The sequence below is a fragment of the Labrus mixtus genome, chromosome 21 (genome assembly GCF_963584025.1).
Source record: "Labrus mixtus chromosome 21, fLabMix1.1, whole genome shotgun sequence".
In the NCBI taxonomy this organism is placed as follows: domain Eukaryota; kingdom Metazoa; phylum Chordata; class Actinopteri; order Labriformes; family Labridae; genus Labrus; species Labrus mixtus.
Window position 1 is genome coordinate 20,820,341 of NC_083632.1, and position 24,802 is coordinate 20,845,142.

The following is a 24,802-nucleotide window of genomic DNA, read 5'->3' on the forward strand; positions in this document are numbered from 1 at the left end:
CTACAAAACGAAAGCATTCGATACGATGCTCCTAGATACAATACAAAACTATAAAAAAAGATACAATACAATATAATACGATATGATACAATACATTACTACTTGATACAATACGATAAAAAAAGTTTTGATGGGGCGCTGGTGGCGCAGTGGTTAGTGCTCCATGTGTGGAGGCTATAGTCCTCCAAGCGGGCGGCCCAGGTTCGAATCCAGCCTGTGGCTCCTTTCCTACATGTCATTCCCTACTCTCTCTCTCTCCCCGATTTCCGACTCTATTCACTTTCTTATCTCTCCATTGAAGGCACAAAAAGCCCAAAGGTCCACTGTAACACTTATATCACAATACAACAATGCTGCATAAAATTGATGAATTGCAAAACATACATATAATAATAAAAATACATCGGAATATTTCATTAACTGAAGATTTTTAAAAAAGGAACCTAAAAATATAAAATGCAGGATTCATGTATTCATTCAGTCATCCTGCTTCATCTTTTAACTTCATTTCACAGCTCTCTGACATCATCCCGCTGTCTACTTCTTCTTTGGCTGATAAGCTTCTGTTCAAGTTTCCCTCATTCATGTCATAAGTACGACCATATGGGGTCATGAAGAAGAGGGCCATTTCTTTTCCCTAGATATTTGGAACCATCACACGAGTACAGGACTACAATATATTGCGGAATGTCTCCTCTTGTATTATAACACTAAAAAAAATAGTGCAAGGGAGCCAGCATAGTGAGGGATTCAAAAGATTTGATTGGCTGTACTTGTAGAAGAAGAAGTGCAATCTGTGGGCTAACTCTCAGGGGATTTGGAGAAAAGGCAGGAGTGCCGGTCATTCTGGCACAAACCCTGGCTACCTGAGTTCTCACTTTTAGTCATCTGGCGTTACTCCATTCTTCTAGCTCTATTTTTTTCTCTCCTCGTTCTATTTTGGAAGGGCCTGTGGTTGTAGAGCAAGCATGGCAACCGGAATTAAATGATGTTTCCATGAAGCAAGCAGTCAACTAAATCTGTCCGTGGCTCCTCATCACACACACCTCCATGCTGTGTACCAATCCATGCTGCCAATCCTCAGTTACCACTTAAAAAAACCTCTAAACTGGGGGGGCCAACTCCGTGTCAGTTTAGTCCCCCAGTTTCACTAACACTGATGACACTTTAAGCGACTTTGGAGGGTCAGTGTGGATTTACCTCAGGCAGCAGATGGGGTCCACCTAAACCTGCAGTATAGCTGTGGAATGACTGGCAGCCAATGGAGCCCCCCCCCCTCTAATCCAAAACCTGTTTGTTCAGTCATTATGCATTTTAATCCTTACAGATTATTTGACTTTTCACTGGGGATGTGTGTCAGATACAAAACCATGACTTGCAGTATAATAGAATGACAGTGGAAGCTTTGCAGTGTTACAAATTGAAATCCTGACTGTCTTGATTTTTATGTCCTCAGATTAGAGCCTGGTGAATGGGAAGGGCTTACATTGTTACTAAGATGTTTTTGGTTGTATTTTTGCTACTTTCTATTCTTATTTCACCAGGAATATTCCCATTAAGACACAACATCTGTTTACAAGGGAGTCCAGGCAAAAAGCAGGAGCATGAAATTCTACACGAAGAACGGACCAACAGACCAATAAGAATCAGAGATTACATCAGACAATAAATGTGTAGCGTTCAGCAGTAAGACTTGGACACACACTGGACAAATGATCCTTTATCCTGCCAATAAACTGCTCTCGTTTAAGGTCACCCTGTAGCTCAGACCCAGGTGATGGCGCTAAAGCAATAAAAGCACTTTAAACAAAGACAGGAGAGTTCTTGGAAGGACATACAAGATGTGTCTATGAGACCAAAATGGGTTACAGCTTCTGAGAGTTTTAGGAGCCAGTAGAGAAAATAACAGACATTTTGTCAGCAAAGAATGAAAGAAAACATGGAGAGAAACAAAGGAGGAGACATATCTTCAACCAAGATATCTTTTCCAAGACATAACATGTTCCTCATAGTGATTTACACACAAAATTTTTACAAAGATTTTCGGGTTGAGCTGTATGCCTGAACGCAAACATCCATATTTAGAAAGTGAAATGTGGTAAGTGGAGTCATACGCTTCTCAAGTGTGTCACAGTTGAGTTTCTAATGTCATCAGCTGTTTGTAACCATGTTCCAATGTGTGTTAAAGTCTTTCTATGTGATTTTTCACACTTAAATATAATAGAAATCAAGTATATCCTCTGAAGTATATCCTCTGAAAATAACTCTGTGAGTCATGACTGTCTACAATGAGTGTAACACCCGAGTCCCACTGTCTGTGATGTTTTCAGAGTTTTCAGAGTCCTATCTTCAGTTTGTTTACATCGCCCGGACGGCCGGCTGACTCCTCCCCTCACGTATAAAAGTAGTTTAATTGAGGGACTAGAGAAAAGAAGAATAACATACTGTACTCACTGCTTAACTGTGTTTCTAGATCACGCTCATTTCAGGTTACATGCAGTGTGAAGATACGAGCATAATAAAGATCGCTAGCATTAGCATGCTAACACAACAATGCAAGTTGTTTTGGTTCATGCTGGTGCTCAAGGGCAACATCTACTGGATCAAAAATATAATCGCAAATAAAGCCTTTAATAAGCAATACATGCCGGGTGACGGCATCTTTTTGAGACAATAGCTCACCCGTCTCTTGCTTCCTGTGACTTGAACAACACTAACTGTAGTTGTGCTGCAGGTGTAGACAATTACAGTAAATAATCTGTGGCACTTTCGCCCCACAGCGGTAACCAGCTAGGGGATGAGACGCTGCCAATAACATACAAATCAGTCAAAAGCAGCCTGGAGTAATTTGATGTCAGCCTTTGGCAATCAGCGTTGATTATCTTTCCGAGTAGTTTCTGCAACAGCAGTTTTTAAATGTCGATGTCAAGACATTTATGTGTATGTTTAAGTCATTTTTCATTAGTTCATGTGAATGGATTTGGTCTAATATGTGAATGCAAGAGGTAAAGTACCGTACTATGCATGCTCATTTTAATTAATGTCCCTTTCAGCCCGCTATAGGCCAGACTTGATGATGTTTCCATGCACAGATCCTCTCTCTACCAGCAGTTCATTCCTTATTGTAACTGGAGATGAAGGCGGTGCTCTTACCTGATGTTGGAGATGAGCTGTCGATGTTCATCAGTGGTGAGTATGTCGGGCAGGACCGAGGCCAACCACTCCACTCTCTTCTCGGCAGCGTACTGCTTCAGCACGGCGAAGAGTTTCTCTTTCACTTCAGGTTCATCGCCGAGAATCTGGTCGACCTGACGGAGAGCGAGGAGCAGTTTAAGACAAAGCAATCCTGTTAAAAAAAATTACTTCACTAAATCAAAATTTACATTTCTGTGGCAACTTAGTATGTCAGGAAGTTCAAAACGTGCCTTGTAATAAAGTTTTGTGCACTTTGTTTTTTGTTTTTTTTTACCAAAAAGCCACCTACCTTGAACCAGTAAGAAAAACTTGAAAATCCTTTGAGAATAACCAAACGTTTCCATCTTTAGTAGAAATGTTTTTTAGACATCTTATATCAATTATAACAAAAATAAATTTGTTGAAGAAAATACGTTTTTAGGACATTGAAACTCTAAAACAGAACAGGAAGTCTCTAACTAGACTCTTCTCCTCTGTCGCCCCCCGGTGGTGGAACGAACTACAAAACTCCATTCGATCGGAAGAGTCCCTCTGCACCTTTAAGAGAAAGCTAAAGACCCAGCTCTTTCATGAATACCTACGCATTGAATGGTTTTGATGATGATGATGGCTTTGTTTGAGAACAACGATATTTCGTATGGTTTTGATGCTGATTTTGAACTTCCCAGAACAGCTGTCGATGTTTTTGCTCTGCCTCTGTGCACAGTCAGCATCTGTATCTGATCAGACTTAAAGATGTTTGTTTGCACTTACTGACGTTGTTTCCTCCTTTCTGGATCCTTGCTTGTGTTACTTACTCTCTGATGTACGTCGCTTTGGATAAAAGCGTCTGCTGACTGAATTGTAGCCAAATAAATTAACTGTTCCTGTTTCATTAAATAATCATGGAAACATCTGTCACTCCATATTTACCTTCCTGTTGAACTCCAGAGCTTTATGTTTACGGTCCAGTCTCGCCCCGTCCCCTCCCATCTGACCGTCCTCTATGCTGATGCTGTGTTTCTGCCTCTGGCCGAGGCACAGCACCCCCAGGCGGAGCGTCCTCCCCTGAGAGGCCTTGATCAGCGCCGCGGCCGTCTCGTGCTGCCTGACCGGGATGCCGTTGACCTCCATGACGTAATCCCCGGCTCTCAGACCCGCGCGGCCGGCTGGAGAGCAAGGCGAGCAGTCCTCCACCAGCAGGGGGCAATCTCCCACGATGGTGAAACCGAAACGACCGTCCGGACCTGGAATAATGTCCATCTGTAACGCAAAAAAAAAAAAAAAGAATGAACTCCACAGGCATTTATTAAGCGACGTACACATAACTGCTGGGTTGGATTCCAAAGCTGTGAGACCTGCTGTATGCGGGATACAACTCCGATACTAGGTGGGATGTTCTTCTGAGTCTGAGCGATGGCCATGACAGCTTGGGGACCCAGGGTAGAAACATTATGTCCCTCGATCTCCAGAACCTGGTCCCCAGCCTGTAACCCTGCAAGGTTGGCGCTGCTGCCTTCCTCCACCGAGAGGATGTAGCTCGGTCCAGACCCGCCCAGCTGGAAGCCGAACTCCTCGGGCCAGCCCTGGTTGGAAGACGGCATGCTGAGGACTAAAAGAGAGAAAGAGAGGACAGGGAAAAGAAAGCTAGATGTGGGGGTGGATGACAAGTCCAATGCATGCTTATGTCCCTTTAAACCGTTCTTATTCACCCTCTGAAACCACGAGTTTTGCCTTGTTGAAAACCAACATTGAAAAAAAAGGAAAAAAAGCATTATCCTGGCCAGTCTGAGACTCATAAATTTCACTTACCCACTGAGGCCAATGCGTTCAACGACATTGCAAGAAACACCCGCGGATCAAATTATCCTCCGTGAGCTCAAATGATAAGCAGCCGTTCCCCGTTCTCTCCTCCGTCTCATCCGCTCTCTCCCGTGTCTCAGGTTGTACTATCCAGTGCGGCTCTGTAACCCTCTACCCTGATCCATGTCACCCTGTCAGGTCCCTGACCTGGTTCACAAACTCCAGCGCAGCCAATCAAATTAAGGCGTTGCAGAGATTGTGACCTTAATTAGCTTGAGAGGCAAAAAGGTCCCTTCAGCTTCTTTTTTTTTTTGACTCATTGCACATGCAGGGGCATCCTGTTGAATGGTGGTTATGTAACAAAGTGACAGCGCACACCACTGACTACACTTCAGCTACAAAATGACATCAAATAACAAACAAATAAGGTGCAAATACAGAGGCGGTGGAGGAAGTTGAGGGCCAAAGTTTGGACAGAAATATTCAAGCGAATGATATAATCCACATGTGACAGTTTTCAAAAACATCTCCACTATGACTAACACAGATTTACATAAAATCACATGTCAGCTTTAAACCCTCTATAGCGCAGCTGGAGGCAAATGATGCAGGATTCACAGTGGATGAAGCCTATATAAGACTTACAGAAATCTTTGGATGGATTCCGAGGGCCTCGTTTGCTCTGCCGGAAAGAGTATCGGCCTTTTTTGTTTTGCAAAAACTTCTTCATCTTGAATGTCAAAAAGCAGACAGCCTTGTATCCAGTCTGTCTTCTAAAAAGTGATCTCTAGAGAAAAAAAAAAATAGAGAAAAAAATATATATCCACCCCCCCTCTGATCTCTACCCCAAAAAAGTCAAACAGGAAGGGTGAAGAAGTGAAAACACTGCTCCATTCTTCCTCCTTGAAACCCCAGCAGTGTCCTCATGTGCAAAGGGTGAACGTGCATGAGGAGCGAGTGCAGTCTCTCTGCGAGTGTGTCAAGGAGTTAGTCCTGCGTCTCATCCCTGATTCATCCTGGGGCCAGCCTGCTTGCACAGTGTTAATCAGAAAACTGGGACGCATGCACCCGCGCACCTCGGTTCCTTAATAATTCTCTCTCCAAAAAGGCTATTGTGAGGCCTCATTTTTCTATAAATACACCGATGTGTCTTTTTTCCTCCTCCTCCTCCTCTCTTGGCTAGGTGGCTCTCCGAGGGACCGCTGCTGGCCCAGAATCACTCTGCGTCGATGCAAGGAAGCCTGATGGGTACTAATTGGAGCGTCTGCTTTGACTGGGAGTCTTTTTTGTCCGAGAGTCCGCGAGTGTGAGCTCACAGCATTGTTTAAGTCCATTGAGGAGGAGAGCAGGGGCAATTTAAGACTTCAGCCTGTAGGATTAGTAGGATTATAAACTGAATCTGTAGCGCACCTCCACCCCTTTGTAAATCATACTGAAGGAACACAGACTCTCCACCCCTTAATGAATACATATAAGAGACGATGTTACTATAGAGGACCTGAGAATGTCATAGCAACAAGTTTTATCTGGTGATAAGTCAGAATGTGTGACAAAAACACTGCAGCAATGCGATATCGTCTGTATCCAAGGCTGTGTTCAAGTCAAAACAGGAGGGAACCTTTGACAGCAAAAGTGTGACAGGCTCAGACCAAATGTGTGAAAGGTCAAGGTGACAAAAGAACTTCTGAGTTCATTTAGAAATGTATATAGAAAGAAAAAAGGAAAATTGGTTTGGCAAGAGTTTGATTTCAGCTCATTCATTCTGCATCCCCCAGTGAGATTCATGAGCCAGTAGCAGCAAACATTTGATCTTCTAAGAATCTTTCTCTTTGTTTTCCTGACTCAGCTTTCTCGTCGGTAGAGTCGGTCGTCTTTCAACCGGAAGGTCGGGGGTTCGATTCCCAGCTCTTGCAGCAACATGTCCGATGTGTCCTTGGGCGAGACACTTAACCCCCGAAATTGCTCCCACTGCTTTGTTGTTGGCGTATGAATGTGTATGAAGGGATCAGTAACTTCTGATGCTCACTTTACACAGCAGCCTCTGCCATCAGTGTGTGAATGAGAGGGTGTGACATGCAGTGTAAAAAGCACTTTGAGTAGTCCGAAGACTAGAAAAATGCTATCCAAGTCCAAGTCCATGTAGCATCCACAGACTGTACATATAAATGGACAAAGCCTGAGTGACATCACCCATCTGTTCCTGCAGGGGGCTCCAGACGCTCATCGGCAGCCGCCGCCATGATGGAAATGCTTTCTCAGGCTAACAACCAAACGACAGGCTGAGAGACGAAAGCTGAGGCGAGTTTTAAGCTTCTTTAAGAACCGTAACAAAGTGCCCACCTGTCAAACATGTCAGCTACGCGCCTAACTATGGATTTACATGTATTGTTTTCAAAAATCAAAGCGCTATTGTTAACAGACTGTATAGCTGTCTTCCTTCACTCCACCCTCCTCATAACAAGTTAGCAACTAGCTCTGGAACCTAGCAAAGCATTTAGCAGCTAAAGTCCCAGGTAGAGACTAAACAAAGCTGAAAAGAGAGATGGTTTAAAGATTATTTTGTGATAAAAGAAAAGAAGATAAAAGAATACTATGCTCCGTGTCTGCTTGCTGATTGAAGACACAACTGTTAGGATGCTAGCCAAACTAAATGTACAGTATCACAGCTTTTAAAAGCTGTGAAGATGTTCCACAAAGCAGACTAAAAATGACAGTAGAATAAAATAATACTAGTACTCAATACTTGTTTAAAGTCCCTACCTGTTAGTTGTACACCCATAAAGGTGTTTTAACCTATTAAGGCCAATTCAATCTTCTCACTTGTCTATGTTGGACATGTGTGTGAATTGATTTGGAAAGACATCTTACTGGTTTTTACACCTTAGGCGTAGGCACACACTTGTTATTTGTTGTTGACTCAGTTGTCAATAGTTAAACTACAGGTGTTAATAATGGGAAATGAGAATTTTTTACACGTTCATTTGTCTGATTGTTGCAGTGTTAACTGTCATTAGTGGCAAAGCAGCCAATAAGGAACAAGCAGTCTGACAGAAACTGAATTATTAAACACAAATTGTTCTTTCTTTAAGCAGACGCTGTTCACTTCAATTAAACTCTCCTCTTACATTACAGCAAAAACAGTCGATCATGCACGACAAGATGACAAATACTACACTGACAATTAATAGGCAGTTGGCTCTGACAAAAGCATAGCCTTGAGCTAAATCCATCTTCTGGAAAATAATTATATATTTGGACACATATAGCCTTCATTATATTTTAGATATCTATATGACTTTGTGGGGTAAAAAAAAAAACAGGGACCTGAAATATTTTATATTTATAATAAGCTTTACTGCTATATCAAAGTCAATAAATGGGTCAAAAGAAACTCATTTGAAACACTTCTCAAAAGCAAACTGTATCTGCAAATATGTTCAACTGATTGTGGGAGAACACATATCAATCATACTTTTAAAGCAATCAACAAACAAGAGCATCTCATGAAAAGGTCAGTCCAGAAAAGCCATAAATCCCATACCTGTTTAAACAGCATCCATGCAGACGTCCTGAGTACTGCTTCTCCGTCCGGCTCTGTGGGCTGTAATATGAGTGTTGGGCCATGTCAGCAACCAGATACAACAGGTGTAATGCCTCTGTGTGTTGTGGATGGTAGTGACAGAGAGAAAACAATATTTAGTTACTGCGAGGTCGTTATTTATGTAGGCACTGCAGCCTAAATGTTGAGAACAATATACAGTCCACATGTGTTTGCCTTGGAAATATATATATATACTGTATATATTGCACATTTCAAGTTTACTTTTTCTTTAAATTAAATTTTATTTACCATTTTGTTTTGTACCTTTTGCACTATTTAGAATTTATTACTGTAAATATTATTTATCTTATTTTACCTCATTTTATTTGATCTATTTTACCTTATCTTATTTTATCTTATTTTGGTTGTATTGCACCGTGGGACGGAGACAAACGCAATTTCGATTCCACTGTATGTCTGGCTCTTTGACTTTGAAAAGGTATCATGCCTTTTGCAGGTGACAAAATTAACTCCTGGGCCCATGTGAAAGAGTGTTTTACATCCTTACATTTCTAATAAACACATGGGTAACTCACTCTGGAAGTTTAAAAAAGTTTAATTCTAATATATTGAAGATGATCACAATAAACTATGGAAAATAAGGATCTTCTTTTAGAGAATTGCATTATAGTCAAAAATGTGTAAAAACATTTTAGTCTTATTTTGATAGTGTCTTTTTAAACTAAGGAAATGCAGGTTTATGTTTTCTGGAGTTTAATCATTATTACGAATCTGAAAAAGCACATTTATGTACTTTTATAGTAATTCAGCTAATTGCCAAGAGATCTCCGCCCACCGTCCTGCAGCAGGGTCAGCCTGAGCAGGTTAGCACAACCAATCAGCTAGCTTTAGCTTTAGCTAGGGAAGTAGCATGTTTGTGCACACAATACGTGGAGCTGGTATCCCTAGCACTAATTAAACCAACTATGTTGACGTAAGATAAAAACACTTTTGGGCAGCTATGTGTGACCTCGCATGGGAGGTGAGAGGAAAGTTACCATGTGAATAACTTATAATGCGGGAATAGAAATGCTTTGTTTGTTGCGCTCACGTAGGTTAGCATGATGCTAACAGAAACTTGTTCATCATTTAGATGGCAACACCTGGTATACTTTTAGTTAGAAAAATCTTTGCAGTGTTGACAATAATTTGAAGTTATCCTTTTTTAACCACGTAATAGTAACAAAACGATGTGTTTATGTTGCGTTTGTACCATAAACACCTGTTGTTGTGTGTCTCTGAAGGTGCTCCAGTAGATGATGGATTTCCTCACCCTGTTTGTTATCTACGTCATCGTGGTGCTCACATGTATATTCTTAGTCTGCAAATACTCAGGTCAACAGCAAACTCCCTTTAGTGTCTTATTCAACTGTTTAGTGAAGGTAAGAAAAGTTTGACTGTACTTTTATAATACGACACTGTGTGGCGCTGTGACGCAAAAACATGTCATCTGTTTACCTGTTCAACTTTTTCTTCACAGGTAGTTTCACCATTTACACCAACATGCCTCCAAAAGTTTACACAGTGGTGCATGCACAGGCTGTTCCATCAGAGGTTTGTACAGTAGGATTTTATGTTGCATAATATTTTATTTTCCCCTTTGATTTCTATTTTCTTCCGTACATTTTTCATGAATTTGTTTTTCTCATGTAGGAACAACATGTTCATCTATTTACATATCCTGCTGGAGGGAGTGGTGTATGCAGAGTTTTCCTATGAGGTGTTCGGCTTCTGCAGGGACATGGACACAACTCTAAGCAGCCTGTCTGTGCCTTACATCCTGCTGGTTATAAAGAACTGCTTCTTCTACCTCTGCATTAAAAGAGATCCAGGTACATTTTTGTATTAACTGCACTATTTTCAAACACACTTTATTGTTTGTCAGGGTGGTGCCAATGTATTAAGTGGGGATGTTAGTAAATCAGTCATTTAATTTTGTCGCTTGGAGGGAAAACAGTAGGCTGGTGACACAATATCCCCTATGGCATGGTGGGAAAATGTATCCTCATGTGAGGGTAAGACTTGAAATGCGCTGTGCTCATTTACACTCTGTCATTTTTTTTCTTGGTATCAAACTTAATTTAAATCATGTGAGTTTTTATGGTATGGTTTGCTTAAATTGTGCTGCTGTCTACATGCTTGCCTGTGCTACATTAACGTTCCCCATGAGTAGATTTAATATAGTCATTTAGAGTTATACTGGTCCTTGCTGGTTGTAGGTTTGCAGAAAAGCTGTTAAGTACAAGTTGCTATATACTTACAACATCTGTTATGTTTTAATGGATAATTTCAGTTGATGATTTACAAAAACAAATGCCAGAAATGTAAGTCTGGGGTACTTGTTTGTATTTTAAATTGATACATTATATGGCAGAGTGTTTTATTCAACCATTCCTCCTCCTCTTGCAGGCACAGTGACAAAGAAGAAAGTCGCTGGCCAGCTTCAAATCTACCCGTACGACAGGAGGCTGTTTCACCCGGGAGTCTCATGTCCAACCTGCCAGCTCATCAAACCTGCTCGCTCCAAACACTGCAGTGAGCACCCATGTCATACTTTTCTGTAAATGTGTTTAACACTACCTTGACACAGGACTGTATTTACTGTCGTGGTTAACATCATGTACACTCTGTGTTTCAGGGCTCTGCGACAGGTGTGTGCAGCGTTTTGACCACCACTGTGTCTGGGTGAACAACTGCATCGGTGCTCAGAACACGCGGTACTTCCTGCTGTACCTCTGTAGCGTGTGTGCCATGGCGGGCGACATGGCCGTGCTCACAGGAGACATGCTGCTCCACGCCGTACTGCGGTCAGGGCTTCTGGCAGCCAGTTATATAGACGAGTTCGGCCAGCAGCAGCCAGCAGGGTTTATGTTTGTTGTACAGGTTGGTGCTGTTGACATACTTAATGGTATATGCATCTGCTGTAGCCATTTGTATTTCCAATTTATCTTGATGTTTGTTAATGAAGCAATTTTCTCCCCCCCTCCTCCCTTAGCATCTGTTCCTGACTTTCCCCCGAATTATCTTCATGCTGGGATTTCTGGTCTTTGTCTTCTTCCTCCTGGCGGGTTATGCCCTCTTCCATTCCTACCTCGCTCTCGTCAACCAGACCTCCAACGAGTGGTACAAAAGTCGAGGATACTTTTGTCAGCACTGCCACCCGACTACAACAGCGGACCACCTCTGTGACCCGGCCCCAGACCACTCCAAAAGATACTACTACAGCAGGGGGATACTACCAAACCTGGGCGAGATCTTCTTCCCTCTAAAATCGGTTCAGAAAAAAGACATTTAAAAAAAATTAATACTGCCTTGTATGTTTTTATGATGCATTTACTGTACCATCCCCATGGGGTTAAGTGTCCTTAAGAACTGCTGCTGACAGAAGATATAAAGTTTGTGTGTGATTTCTTAAAGGCCTCTGGAGTTATGACTAATTAGAAAGCACACTGTCACTCAAAACTACTCCCCGTTGGATCAAATCCTTGTCCATTAATTAAATACTGAAGCTGAAAGCTCAGGACATCTTATTCAGATTTTTTTATTTTTTTATTTTTTATTTTTAAATCCTTTGCCTGCAATCAACTGACTCATTAGCACTTCACTGACACCACATGTCCTACTTTTCAGTGAATATCCAGAAGGCCTCACATTTCAATATTTGGTACTTAACGTGTTTTTTTTTCATCAGACATGGATCAACTTAAAGTTTGGCAGATACAAATTAATTAGTTTTAAAAATAACTGCTTACAATTGGAAACTTCAGGCCAGCAGGGAGAGTTTAACACCGTTATATAACTTTGACCCTGAGTTGTAAAACATAACACAATTGGATGATACACAATATTTAGCATAAAACTCAAACGCATGGTTTTTCTGATTTGGTTCTGTGTTTGGCCTTCATGTAGCCTATTTGGGGATTGCACACTGTGTGTAGTTGTCTTTTTACTTTTCTTTTTGTTTGACCACCTATAGGCCTCCCATTAGCTGAGGAGGATTTAACTGAAGACAAACAATACCTGTACATCAATAACTCTATAATAAAACACCAGAATATTTTTATTTTGTATTTGTTGAAAAGTTATATCTTAGGTTTGGATAGGACGGTGAGGATATTGTATTTACTGGAGATGGGGTGACTGTTCACACAGTTTGTGTGTGGGTTTCCTGTGGTTCCTGTCTCTTTAAGCCGGTGCGGAAGTGTGGGCAGTAATGGAAATGAAGGAAAGATAGGAGGTGGTGACTGTGCATAAAAAGATGATAAAAATATTTGTATGGACAAAAAACTATTTTTGGTATGGTGATCAATTGTGAACATGAAGAATAGAATTACTTTATTGATCCCAAACTGGGAAATGGTGGCGTTACAGCAGCAGGTTGTCCAAACACACAATATGAGCAAAAAACACAATATTAGCTAATTTAAACACAATATAATATTAAATACAAAGTAAATAAGCACTAAAAATATCAAAACTAAGAATGGGAATATATACAAGCAGGAATTAACTAAACACTACTAGTCTAAAGTCAGAAGTGGAAAAGGAAAGTCAGAACGAATTAAGACGGTGCTGGATGCCGCCATGTTTGTTGATGTTATTGACATCATTGGAGAATAAATTGATCACACTCTGATGGAAGGACTTGTTCAAACTCAGATGGTTGGGGGACTTATAATTGGATATCAGCTATGATAAGAAGGATAACTTTTGGTGGACTATGTGTTGCAGTTTTAGATCAGATCCAGCAGATGGCGGTAATGCAACGCTTCTTGATGCCTACCGCCATAAAGTCCAACAGAAGAAGAAGAACGGCAGAAATGCTGTAACACCTAACACGGTGAAAGGTCAGGGTTTATATGAAGCAAATCTCAACCGGTCTCCAGAGCAGGTCGTTACTTTCCTTTTCAAGACAACTTGGGGGTTAAACATTAAAACTACATGACGGATAAAGCTGTCGCTCGCTACTTTGGACGGTAAGAAAAGCAAGAGCTACCGGGCACGTACCGTCCTGTTCCGTCCTGACACTTCATTCAAACTGGACAGCGGGGGGAGCAGCTCAGTTTAAAGACTCTCTCCTGACATGTCTGCCTCAAAGTGCTCACGTCTGAGCGGGACTCTGGTGAAGCAGCTGCTGGACTCTGTGGACAGCGTCCTGTTTGACTGTGATGGGGTCATTTGGCGAGGGGACCAGGCCGTCCCCGGAGCCCCTCAAGTCATCAACCTGCTCAAGGAAAACGGTAAGAAGGTCTTCTTCGTCACCAACAACAGCACGAAGACGAGGAAGATGTACGCCGACAAGATGTCTACGCTGGGCTTTAACGTGAAGGAGGAGGAGGTGTTCGGGACCGCGTACTGCTGCGCCACCTACCTGAAGACGGTGTGCAAGCTGGAGGGGAAAGTGTACCTGGTGGGGAGCGACGCCATGAGGCAGGAGCTGGAGGCGGTGGGGGTCCAGCAGACCGGGGTGGGACCGGACCTCGTCTTCGGGAAGCAGCTGGACTGGGCTAACGTGCCTCTGGATGCAGATGTGAAGGCGGTGGTGGTGGGCTTCGATGAACACTTCAGCTACATGAAGATGAACAGGGCCCTGCAGTACCTGAGCCAGCCGGGCTGTCTGTTCGTGGGGACCAACAGGGACACCAGGCTGCCTCTGGAGGGGGGCAAGGCTGTCCCAGGTGAGGGACACGCTCCTCACTCAAATCAAAGACTTCAAACAGAAAAGAGAGTTAAACACACTTCAGGCTCTTACACACACTCACCCTTTAAGTTTGGCCTTACTTTTAACTTTTCAGAACAAAGTCAAATAAATTATGCAATAGGCGTAAATCCTAAACTGAAACCTGTATACTCTAAATTTACTCAAAGTGGGCTTACAATGTCAGACATTTTTTCTGACAGAGAAGAATTTAAGTATTTAATTACAGTCTTTTAGGTCTTTTTCCTTTTTATATCAGACTTCTAAGCATAAACGTGTCATACTTAATGTTAGCATTATGGGCTGAAGAGAGAAGTATCGGCCAAAATATTATTTAAATCAGTAGTTCTCAACTGGTCTTGCCACAGGACCCACCACCAGCTCCTACAGTACATGAAACATCGCTGGACAAATTCCTTTTTCTTTCAACTTACAATTTTAAAAATTGTGCAAAATTTGGACCCAAGATGGAACAGACATAGAAACTAAAACATGTTGAAAAAGGGGCTTCATACGCTTTGGACTGCCACAGGCACTTCACGACCCACTGTAAGTGGCTCCGCGACCAACTTTTGGGGTCTCGACCCACCTGTTAAGAACCACTGATTTAAAGCTCCTGTGAGGAACTTTTGGTTTCTGTTGATTTTACCCCCCCCCCCCCTCTCTCTCTCTCTCTGCTGCTGGCAGTTTTAGATTTTCAAAAAGAAAAAGTCTGGAATTGTGCAGTTATTGACTTTCGCTGACACCTATCCCCATTTGCCCCCCACCCCCCTCAGCAGTTTCAGAAATATGCTGATGGTCTTGTTCTCTTGAAAGTCATAAGTCATCAATATTCATTTCAGTCTGTCTCCTAACCTGCTTAAAACAACGTCAGCACAGTATTTCCATCAAAGAGGCCTGATGCTATTGGTTAAAAAAAATGACTTTCTTAAGAATGCCTGATATCTTTGTTGGGTTCTAACCTTCTGCAATCATTTTGTATGTTCTGTTTTTACAACATACGACGCCATCGTGGCCCTGAGTTACTAAAATAAGATAAAGTCTTATCTCTCTGCTTCCCAACAAGCCCCAACCACACTGAGATATTCAGGAGTTTTCAAGGACTACAATAACTTAACATAGAGTTTACATTGGGTTGAATGAACCAAATCATCTCATTTCTGCTCTTTAAAGACTTAGTATGTGATTTTTTTGATCCAGCATATGTCGCCCTTGAGCACCAGCATGAAACCAAAACAACTCGCGCTGCATTGTTGTGTTAGCATGCTAATGCTAGTGATCTTTATTATGCTCGTATCTTCACACTGCATGTAAATTTACCTGAAATGAGCGTGATCTAGAAACACAGTTAAGCAGTGAGTACAGTATGTTATTCTTCTTTTCTCTAGTCCCTCAATTAAACAACTTTTATACACGAGGGGAGGAGTCAGCCGGCCGTCCGGGCGATGTAAACAAACTGAAGATAGAACTCTGAAAACATCACAGACAGTGGGACTCGGGTGTTACACCCATTGTAGACAGTCATGACTCACAGAGTTATTTTCAGAGGATATTATATTTAAGTGTGAAAAATCAAATATAAAGCCTTTAAATTAAGGTGAAAGTTAAACTTGATTCACCTTGATTGGGGTTGTGATCTAAATTAGATAATGTCACCAACAGTTAGAGAAGGAATGATTTGCTTTCCTCTATAAAGTTGAATAGAACTGTCAATGGGTAACACAGGAAATGAATCGAAATTGTTCCAACTTGCAGAGTAATGATGAAAAAGTTCACCTTGACCCTCCTCCTCCTCCTCCAGGTACCGGCTGCCTGCTGAAAGCCGTGGAGACAGCGGCCCAGCGCGAGGCCCAGACGGTGGGCAAACCAAACCACTTCATGTTCGACTGCGTGGCCTCCCAGTTCGGCGTGGAGCGCGACCGCTGCCTTATGGTGGGCGACCGCCTCGACACGGACATCCTGCTGGGCTCCAACTGCGGCCTCAAGACCCTCCTCACTCTCACCGGGGTCAGCACCGTGGAAGACGCTGAGGCCCATCAGAAGAGCGGCTGCGCCGAGAGGCACGGCATGGTGCCGGACTACTACGTGGACAGCATCGCCGATCTCCTTCCGGCTCTGCAGGGATGAAAACCGTCCCACACATAGCTGAGCTCTGTTTGATATCAAAGGGAAATCATTTATTTTTTTCTGTAAAGTCTACGATTTAAAAAGATCTTTATAACGAAGTCATGACATAGCAGCTAGCTGCTGTGTGGCAGAAGAGACACAGACTATTAAACTAAAAAAAACACTCTTTAAAGGGGTCATATTATGCTTTTTCTGGTTTTATATGCTCTTTAGTGTGTCCTGTGCATGTTTAGACACATCTATGTGCAAAAATTCAATGTCCGCGGAAATGCGGCTTCTCCTACGTCCTCCTGTTAGCTGTAGCATTAACTGCATGTAACGCTCGGTTCTAGCCCCCCTCGAAAAAGATTTGTCAGTGTGACGTCTTGTCAGTGTGATATCACTGATCTAAGCCCATTGGCTCGATGTGGCAAGCCCTGCAGCTCATGTTGCACGGCCATTAACTTTTGTAGCACGCCCACGATATGCTGTAGCCTGCGGTAGCACAGTAGTGCTAAGGTGCTAATGTTTATGCTCCCCTCGGAGCCAAAGTGGCTGCATTCCAAATATGGTAAAAGGGGTGGGAAATTTCCGAGAACCGTGCTGAGCGACTGACCAATTATGGCAGAGCCGACAGGCCGACCAATTAGATCAGACTTGGCACACGTGGGGACTCTGAACGTGGGCACTTCAGAGCCTTAGACAGAGAGTCAGAAGCGAGCCGGTGCATGGAGCGGCAGAACATGAAAACAGACACTTTTTTAGAACTTTAGCTATTGTGAACATACTTTAGTAGGTACATAGATTAAATATACGAACCCCAAAAAGGGCATAATATGACCTCTTTAAACCTTCTATTTTAACAAATTACAATGATTTATTACTAATAATATATGATCAAAAGCCAATGTTGTTTCAGTGTTAAAGATGTATGTTCCCTTTTTTTTGCGGGGGGGGAGGAGTGGTGAGGTACTGTTGCGTCCTTCCTCTGTCTGTGATGCAATCTCTAATCAGCTACAACATCTCAAGAAAGAAAATGTGTACTTTGAGGTTTACACTGAACTGGTCTGACCTGAGCTCTCTTGTGTTTGATGGTGCTTTATGTATTCGACAAAGTGTTTGAACGTTTGCAGAGACATTCACGGGAGGGTGAAAGTGAGACCAATTTTTGTTGTCGCGTCTCGTCACCTGTGAAACGGTGATAAGCATTGTGTCTTTCTTTTTTTTGTTTTTTTTTTGTTTTGGTGCCTCGACCTTCCCTACACCACCTGTTTCTTGTGACTAGTCAACACACTGTCAGCAATACCTATAATAAACTCTATTTATATAGCACTTTTCAAAACAGGGTTACAAAGTGCTTATTATTATTAATACTTGACTCGATAATAAAAATAACTATATTCAAGAAAATCAACTCTCTGTGAATGTAAATTTTAAAACCGCAAACGTTACTCCATGTCTCCTCCTCGTCTCCTCCTCGTCTCCTCCTATGCTTAAAGTCACCTTGGTCTGTCATCGGCTGGACGCTGCAACAGTTGGAATCCCTTATCAACTCTCACCTGATGACAGAGGTTCCAATGCTGCGCCCCCTTTGTCCTTTGTCTGGTTTTTGGGAGGGCCTATTCCTCACATGTAGCTGCACATTTTTAGAGAGGGAGGGGGGGGACATGCAAAGAAAAGATGGATAATCTAATTTGATGTCATATTGGGCAGGGAAGATATAGAAAAGAAGAAAATTGCGGGACGACAAGACTTGGGGGAAAAAAAAAAGTTTGGCAGAAGTTTTAATATGGAGTGGGTGCAGCTTTGGGAGGGAAACGGTGAGACTTAGGTAGCTAGGAGGAGGAGGAAGGAGTTGGGGGGTGGGGAGGGTAGAGGGGGGGGTCTGCAGGGGACAAAGAGAAGCTGGTCAGGTGTACTGAGTCTCATTCACCCTGGTCATGACCGCAGCTCAATGCTGATAGTTCTGCAAGCAGGGAGCAGAGCGAGTGAGGGGCAGTCACGGGACGCAGGATGGTGAAGTGTTGGAAACATTCTGACAACAGTTTGGAGGAAGCACAGTGCACGGTAAGCAGAACAGCAACTACTGACTGAGCAGAGACATGTTTGTTTGCTATTTCCGAGGAGGAAACATTTTTTTGCCTATACATGCAACTTCCAAGAAAGGCAGCAGCCGCCGCATGATAGGATGAGACAACTCAGTTAACTTGTCTGTTTAAATCTCATAACACTGGTTCTCTGATGTTTGTCTTCAGGATGGGGGCTCGGCTGCGTCCCCCAAGTCCTACTTTCCACAAAAGGCACTCTGGTTCAGCCTCTCTGCTTCTCTGCTCCTCATCATCACTGTCCTCAGTGTGATGATGCACCTCAGGGTGCTGCAGCCTCGTCCTCAGGTACGTGACCGTCCCTGCACTCAGCGATGTTAACACAGAGGAGTTTGTCTGAACTGGTTGGTAACATTTTTCAAGGGTTTGATTTTTTGTAGTCTTCACAGATTGTGCGGATCACGGTCCCAGATCAGACTGGAGTCCTGATCAACCAATCAGCTGTTGTGGACCAGAAGAATCACCTGGTGACCTTTTCTGTGACCTCAGCAGCAAATCAGACGTCGACTGTGCTCTTTGATATGAAACGTGTACGTCTGGGTGGCAGGCAGGAGTTTTCTTTTGTTTCTGAATGTGTAATAAAAGATATGAAAGTAGCAGTTCAGCAGTTCAGAGAGGGAATAGCATGTGACTGTCTGCTGCTGTGTTTCAGGGTTTGATATGTTACAAACCTGCAGAGCATCAGAGCTGCTTCCTGCGTCAAATGGAGAAGTCTGACTATGACAACGTCAACTCCCTCCTCCACCAGTCAACGGACAAGGTAGGCAGCACTTAGAAACGTATTAGCCATGATCATACAGGCTATTGTAGTGTCAACCCACAGATGGATTAGTGACTTCAAAGAGCTCCAAAACAACTAAACAATACACACAAGGACCAAGAACAACCACACAGACACAAAACAACAACAAACATGTGCAAAGACACACATATGACAAAAAGAGACATTTAATGAGCCTGATGAGATGCAAAACATTTTTTTTTTTTTAAAGAAAGAAATAGCACAAAAAACGACTAAAACAAAATAGTTAACAACACAAGGAGACACACTCACAAAACAATGAACCACCAAGAGACTCAAAGGAACTACAGAGACATGCAAACCATCATAAAAGAGGCACAAACAACCACCAGGAGACATAAAACCACAAACAAAAGATACAAACGACCACATCTACATCATGAGCAAAAATAAAGACAAACTTTAATCTACCAGAAACGTTTTACAAATGCTGAATGACAACAGACACAAACAAACTAACTCTTACCCTCAAAAAGATTTGCAAAACAATCACAAAGACACGAAATGACAACTTAAGACAAAATCATCGACCAAAAAGACCACAAACAATTACAAAGTTATCACAAATAAGTGAAAAATGTCCAGAAGAGAGATAAACGACAGACACAAGGCGAAGACGATAAAGACTGGAAATACAAAGCAAAAGACACCAAACAACTTTAAAGAGACAGAGACGAGCGTGAAGACAAACAGCTGAAGACGTGCCTCACATCCATGAAGGGAAACAAATGACTCGGACGATAGACAATAGACTGCCATGAAGCCGTTAACAACTTCAAAGGTGTCAAAACTTCAATTAAATCAGAATCAGAATCGGGGTTTATTGCCAAGTACATTTACACATACAAAGAATTTGACTTGGTGTATTGGTGCTAAACAATTAACATGGAAATAAAGCAGAACTAACAACAACTTAAATAATACAGTATAAGAAGATATTATAATATATAAAATAGAATTGAAAAATTTAAAATGTAAAAAATAAAAAACAAAATGTACAAAAGGTGTAATGTAGGAGCTGTGCAGTGGACTATGAGAACGTTTGATATCAAAGGGAATCATTTAAAGACACAACAAAGTAAAACGCTATCGTAACAAAGAAACACAAACAACTACCATACGACAAGATACGACACGATATGATACAATACGATATGATATGATACGATACAAGACGATACGATACACTTTATTGTGCCCTTTGGGGAAAATTGTCTTTGACTTAAAGTGCTTCCAAACATTCAGCTGCTTCCACTAGAATCAATCAATAAAAAAACAATAGAAAAACACATCCACATGTAAACAGAAAGTTACACACCAATTCAAAACAACTCAACATTATTGCATAAGATCTGCAAAAGCACAGCATGAGAGATAAGATAACAAAGGTAATAGAATATAATTACATATAGGAACACCATTACGCTTTTACAACACCCACACAGCATTATGAAACATTATTCAGGATTTTGATTGACGCTGGTTAAAAAAGAGTTTTTACAGCGGTTAGGTTTACATTAGAGGGACTCTGTATCGTCTGCCAGAAGGTAGAAGCTCATACTCAGAGTGGAGGAGTAACTAGAGAAACACAAACCAACGAAGAAAGAGACAAAAATCAAGAAAGAAGCAAAGAAATGAAAACAACCACATCACAAAAAAAAGGAAAGACAAAAAAGGACAGTCCTCCTCCTCACATTGGTTGCAGGTTTCGACTCCTGATCCTGACTCTATTTAGTGTGTGTCTCTTCAGCTGTCCAACCTGATGAAGGCAATAATCTGAAAAATAAAAAACAAGAAACAAGAAAACATATTTATATTTTCATTTCATTGTACAGTGTTCCTCTTTGTTATTTTTTTGTATTATATTTTTGCTTTAATACAGTGTATAACTTCTGTACAGTTTATTTTTATTTACTTAGTTGTTACTACAACTTATTTATTTTCATTTTTACTTTTTTTTGTACTTTTCTACTCTTTTTTTCTTACAATGCTAGTCTATTTTATATATAATTTTAACTTTTTTTGTAGAAGCTGACTCAGGGAGAAACGCACAAAATTTCCAATGTAGACTACCTGTACTGTCCTGTACCTGTGCAAATGGCAATAAACATCTATTCTATTCTATGCAGGAAGGCTGTGGGGTCTTTAGTGTGACCTTACCTGGAGGTCTATTGTTTCTTAATCGTTCCTTGGCTCTCTCTTATTGCATTCCAGATATCTGAGACTACCAAGCTCAACATTAAAAGGGCAAATTAAGTTTGAAAAAAAAAAAGAGAGTAGCAGTTGCCCTTTTTGCCTCTCCCAGGTGTTCATGAAGCCTCACTAATGTGTGAACTGGCATTTCTGACCGCGGCTCATACCTTTACCGTACTGAGCCAGGACCTGCTGGGTTTCCTTAAAGGTTTCTGCATGACTTCCTTACTAAGAGAGGAGGAGGGGTTAAGTGTACAGGTCCTTAAAGAGCAGGATAATCTTCTCTCTCTTGCCTCCACGGCTGAATTCCTCAGCATATCTGATTCCTCCACGGCCCCCCTCGGCGTGCCCGGTATCTCCTTACAGGAGGCCATACAGCAGCGGGCCCTGAGCACTGGAGCGGGCACAATGGCCGCTCTGTTGTTGGGGCTTTTCAGCTTTTTAAGGCTCCTCTGTTGGATCAAAACACAACGTGATGCATTGGTTTGGTCTGGGAAGGGGGCCTGTGTTTGTCTTCTGTGTGGCAAACACCTACAATCTGTGATATTCAAGTCCACAGTTAGTTTTTGAATTGAGCCCTTTTTGCCCTCAGAGATGATACGTGTGAGACTATCTTCAATCTTAATAGCGATTTGGACAATATGAGCAAGGTGAATGGCTGCGACCACAGATTTGATCTGAGTCAAACCTGAGGTGGAGTTCTGTTTCTCTGCCTTCATCATCTTTTTTTGCATAAAAGCCCATTTCACTGCTTCAAAAGATGACTTCATCTCCTTTGTGTATATCATTTTCATTGGGTCATTAAATAGATGATAGGATGGAGGCTAGCTGTGGTCAGTCCCTCCTTTCTGCAGCACAATGCTCTTCTTGGTTGGATTCCTGGTTGCTATGTGATTGACTTGAGCCTAACAGAAGTTTAAGTGGTCTGTTATCAGAGCCAATCAGAGCTGTAAAAGGTGCTATTACACACAGAGATGAGCAAACGTATTGACTTCACTGGCCAAGATGTCAGGCTAATAATAGACACTCGAGTTCAGTCTTGCTTTTCTTCTTCATATCTCCCTTTGCCTCGACTCTAATTCATTCATTTAATTTGCCATGTGAGTTGAATATGATTCCTAACGCCCGGTTTATTAAAGCTGCAGCTCACTCATCATTGTCATGCTGTCCTCTGCAGAGCCAGCTAGAGCTGTCACGGAACGACACCCAGAGGCAGATGGAGTTCCTTGGAGTGCTAGCGACCAGTCAGGTGGACGTGTCCACGCTGGAGGAGCCTCTCCAGGCTCTGTGTCAGGACAGATCCATCCACTGGACCAGGAGGGCAGAGGGTGAGAAGAGCCAGGATGTTGATTCGGTCCCACTAGTACTGATCTGCTAGGAACAGAAATTGAGAAAATCCACCAACTTTTAAAAACATCATGTCCTCCTGTCTCACAGCTTAGTGCTGAAATCTATAAAGCCCAGCAGTGACACTAACCTTAGCTTTTTAAAGAATAAAAAATAAACATTTGAATATAGTTTATGTATCCTCTTCATACATGACTGCTCTGAACAGGGGAGGGAAATCAAAGTATTTTAAGATGAAAGCATTGGTTTTGTCCATCTGTGGGATCTGCTGTCTTTAATTATACAGAACAATGTGAGTCTCATCTTTTTAAACAAAAGTCCAACAAGTCAGAAAGATGTCGTTTTTTGCTTAAGCAGTGATTTCTGGTTGAATAGACGTGATTGAAACTCCTGCACATGAACCAAAACGTGCTGATGATGTCTACTCCTTTACTGTGATACAATTTGAACAGACAGCTGCCAGCCAATCACAATCAAAGAAGATACAATATCACAACTTAATGATTAAAGAGCGTTAAAATCCTTCACTTCAAGTCAAGATTAATCAGGCTGCAACTTGTAATCACTTACATTACAATTATTACATTGAATCTTTTGGTTATGAAAAGTAGGAAAATAGTTGAATATTGTAATATACCGGAGCCCAAGATGATATCTTGTATCTGTTTTATTTGACAAGAATAAAAACAAAAGAGCAAATCTTCACATTTGGGGAGCCAAACCAGATCTTTATTTTGAAGCTTTCCTTGAAAACTGCAATTATGAATCCTTTACCAAGATAAATATTCAGTTACTGGTATGTTCTGGTAAACAACAAATTGCTTATGTATCTATATATACATGTATAAATGTATTTTTAAGATTCGTTTGGGGTATTTCATGCCTTTAATTACAAACAGGACAGTAGATAGGGTCAGGAATTGGTAGAGAGAGAGAGAGAGAGAGAGAGAGAGAGTAGGGAATCACATGCTGTTCAGTGTATGTTTTTTCGTTTAGTTTGATGCTCTTATTTTGGGGTCAAATGTTTTATTGTTGATGATCCGTTCAGTTTGTGTGACCACTTAACCACCACAGGATTCATTCTTTCATGCTCCACAGTCACTGTAAATCATACTCTGTAGTCTTTAGTCAGATGGCAACCATTGAGTCAGGATGTAACCTATAAGCTAAATGTTTGACTTGCACTGAGCTTTTCACAGTTGCAGCATTTAGAGGCTGAATTAAACAACAGACTATATGTGGAGCTGGTGACAACATTTCCTCTCACAGGTAAACTATCAACACCAGGAAATAACCCGCATGTGAGGACAGAAACTGTGTCTACACTATGAACACTGTTTCCTCTAAGTTTGCATCATGTCCAGGATTTCTTCACTTTTTTTCTCAGCTTCTGTTTGTTTATGTGTTGTTGATTTTTTTTCAGGCCCGGGCAAACAGCGACTGGTCTACTTCTGCATCGACATCTGCTTTCCCAGCAACATCTGCGTGTCTGTGTGCTTCTACTACCTGCCTGAGTGACTGTTATTCTCCTCCCGGCCCTAAAGATCAGGGAAACAAAGTTGTCTTTTTATCTCCCTCCTCAAGAAAAAAAAAAAAAAAAACAGAAAGAAGAAACCGAACAAAAAGCAGCTTTGAGCGTTTCCTTTGTGCCATACAGCCGCCAGCAAACCAGTGAAGCAGCCAACCCTCCCAGTCCATTTCCGAGAGAGAAGAGATGGGAGACAGGCTGTCACTGTTATCACCAGAGCCTCATCATCACCCCCTTCATGTCTAATACCCTCTCTGGTGGCACGCTGTGGAGATTACAGGAGAAAGAGCCCCTTTTTTTTTCTTTTTTGTATTTCCTGTAACTCTCTGCTGCTGTGTAATTATGTGTAACTGTCCCTTTTGCAACAAGAGTGTTTTTCTGCTGCCCAATAAAAGACTGTTGTGTAAATCTTGGCAGATTATTCTTCATTGGACTGGAAACAAGA

The 24,802-nt window shown here is 41.8% G+C and overlaps 4 protein-coding genes across 5 annotated transcripts in view; 3 read left to right on the plus strand and 1 right to left on the minus strand.

Annotated features, from left to right (window-relative positions):
- Positions 1-8,663, minus strand: part of grid2ipb (glutamate receptor, ionotropic, delta 2 (Grid2) interacting protein, b) — a 52,256-nt gene extending 43,593 nt beyond the window's left edge. Inside the window, exons 1-4 of the mRNA XM_061027638.1 lie at positions 8,519-8,663; positions 4,533-4,786; positions 4,108-4,437; positions 3,154-3,308 (exon numbers count right to left, since the gene is read on the minus strand). Of these exons, the coding sequence (XP_060883621.1) occupies positions 3,154-3,308; positions 4,108-4,437; positions 4,533-4,778 (731 nt within the window). The 5' untranslated portion in view covers positions 4,779-4,786; positions 8,519-8,663. The remainder of the gene's footprint in view (positions 1-3,153; positions 3,309-4,107; positions 4,438-4,532; positions 4,787-8,518) is intronic.
- Positions 8,664-9,428: 765 nt separating this feature from the next.
- On the plus strand, positions 9,429-12,108 carry zdhhc4 (zinc finger DHHC-type palmitoyltransferase 4). Its single transcript, XM_061027627.1, has 7 exons — positions 9,429-9,560; positions 9,823-9,960; positions 10,059-10,132; positions 10,232-10,410; positions 10,988-11,113; positions 11,217-11,461; positions 11,574-12,108. The coding sequence occupies exons 2-7, from the start codon at positions 9,835-9,837 to the stop codon at positions 11,871-11,873; spliced, it is 1,050 nt and encodes a 349-aa protein (XP_060883610.1). The 5' UTR covers positions 9,429-9,560; positions 9,823-9,834; the 3' UTR covers positions 11,874-12,108.
- A 1,261-nt stretch (positions 12,109-13,369) lies between these two features.
- Positions 13,370-18,139, plus strand: pgp (phosphoglycolate phosphatase). The gene is made up of 2 exons (XM_061027628.1): positions 13,370-14,256; positions 16,078-18,139. The coding sequence occupies exons 1-2, from the start codon at positions 13,662-13,664 to the stop codon at positions 16,401-16,403; spliced, it is 921 nt and encodes a 306-aa protein (XP_060883611.1). The 5' UTR covers positions 13,370-13,661; the 3' UTR covers positions 16,404-18,139.
- Positions 18,140-18,265: 126 nt separating this feature from the next.
- On the plus strand, positions 18,266-24,765 carry bricd5 (BRICHOS domain containing 5). 2 transcript variants are annotated; one of them, XM_061027630.1, is made up of 6 exons: positions 18,266-18,449; positions 18,638-18,775; positions 18,877-19,017; positions 19,140-19,247; positions 22,660-22,810; positions 24,253-24,765. In XM_061027630.1, exons 1-6 carry the CDS (start codon positions 18,396-18,398, stop codon positions 24,345-24,347), a joined length of 687 nt encoding a protein of 228 aa, XP_060883613.1. In that variant the 5' UTR covers positions 18,266-18,395; the 3' UTR covers positions 24,348-24,765. The 2 variants fall into 2 exon arrangements, with proteins under 2 accessions (XP_060883613.1, XP_060883612.1); XM_061027629.1 differs by having other exon boundaries at positions 18,267-18,449; positions 18,868-19,017.
- The last annotated feature ends 37 nt before the right edge of the window (positions 24,766-24,802 follow it).

Bases quoted from the DNA above. Each gene is read 5' to 3' on its own strand.
- zdhhc4 (XM_061027627.1), top strand. From the start codon at position 9,835: ATGATGGATTTCCTCACCCTGTTTGTTATCTACGTCATCGTGGTGCTC. The intron at 9,961-10,058 runs GTAAGAAAAGTT...TTTTCTTCACAG, and splicing joins TATTCAACTGTTTAGTGAAG to GTAGTTTCACCATTTACACC. The intron at 10,411-10,987 runs GTACATTTTTGT...CTCCTCTTGCAG, and splicing joins CTGCATTAAAAGAGATCCAG to GCACAGTGACAAAGAAGAAA.
- pgp (XM_061027628.1), top strand. From the start codon at position 13,662: ATGTCTGCCTCAAAGTGCTCACGTCTGAGCGGGACTCTGGTGAAGCAG. The intron at 14,257-16,077 runs GTGAGGGACACG...CTCCTCCTCCAG, and splicing joins GGGGGGCAAGGCTGTCCCAG to GTACCGGCTGCCTGCTGAAA.
- bricd5 (XM_061027629.1), top strand. From the start codon at position 18,396: ATGGTGAAGTGTTGGAAACATTCTGACAACAGTTTGGAGGAAGCACAG. The intron at 18,450-18,637 runs GTAAGCAGAACA...GTTTGTCTTCAG, and splicing joins TGGAGGAAGCACAGTGCACG to GATGGGGGCTCGGCTGCGTC. The intron at 18,776-18,867 runs GTACGTGACCGT...GATTTTTTGTAG, and splicing joins TGCTGCAGCCTCGTCCTCAG to TCTTCACAGATTGTGCGGAT.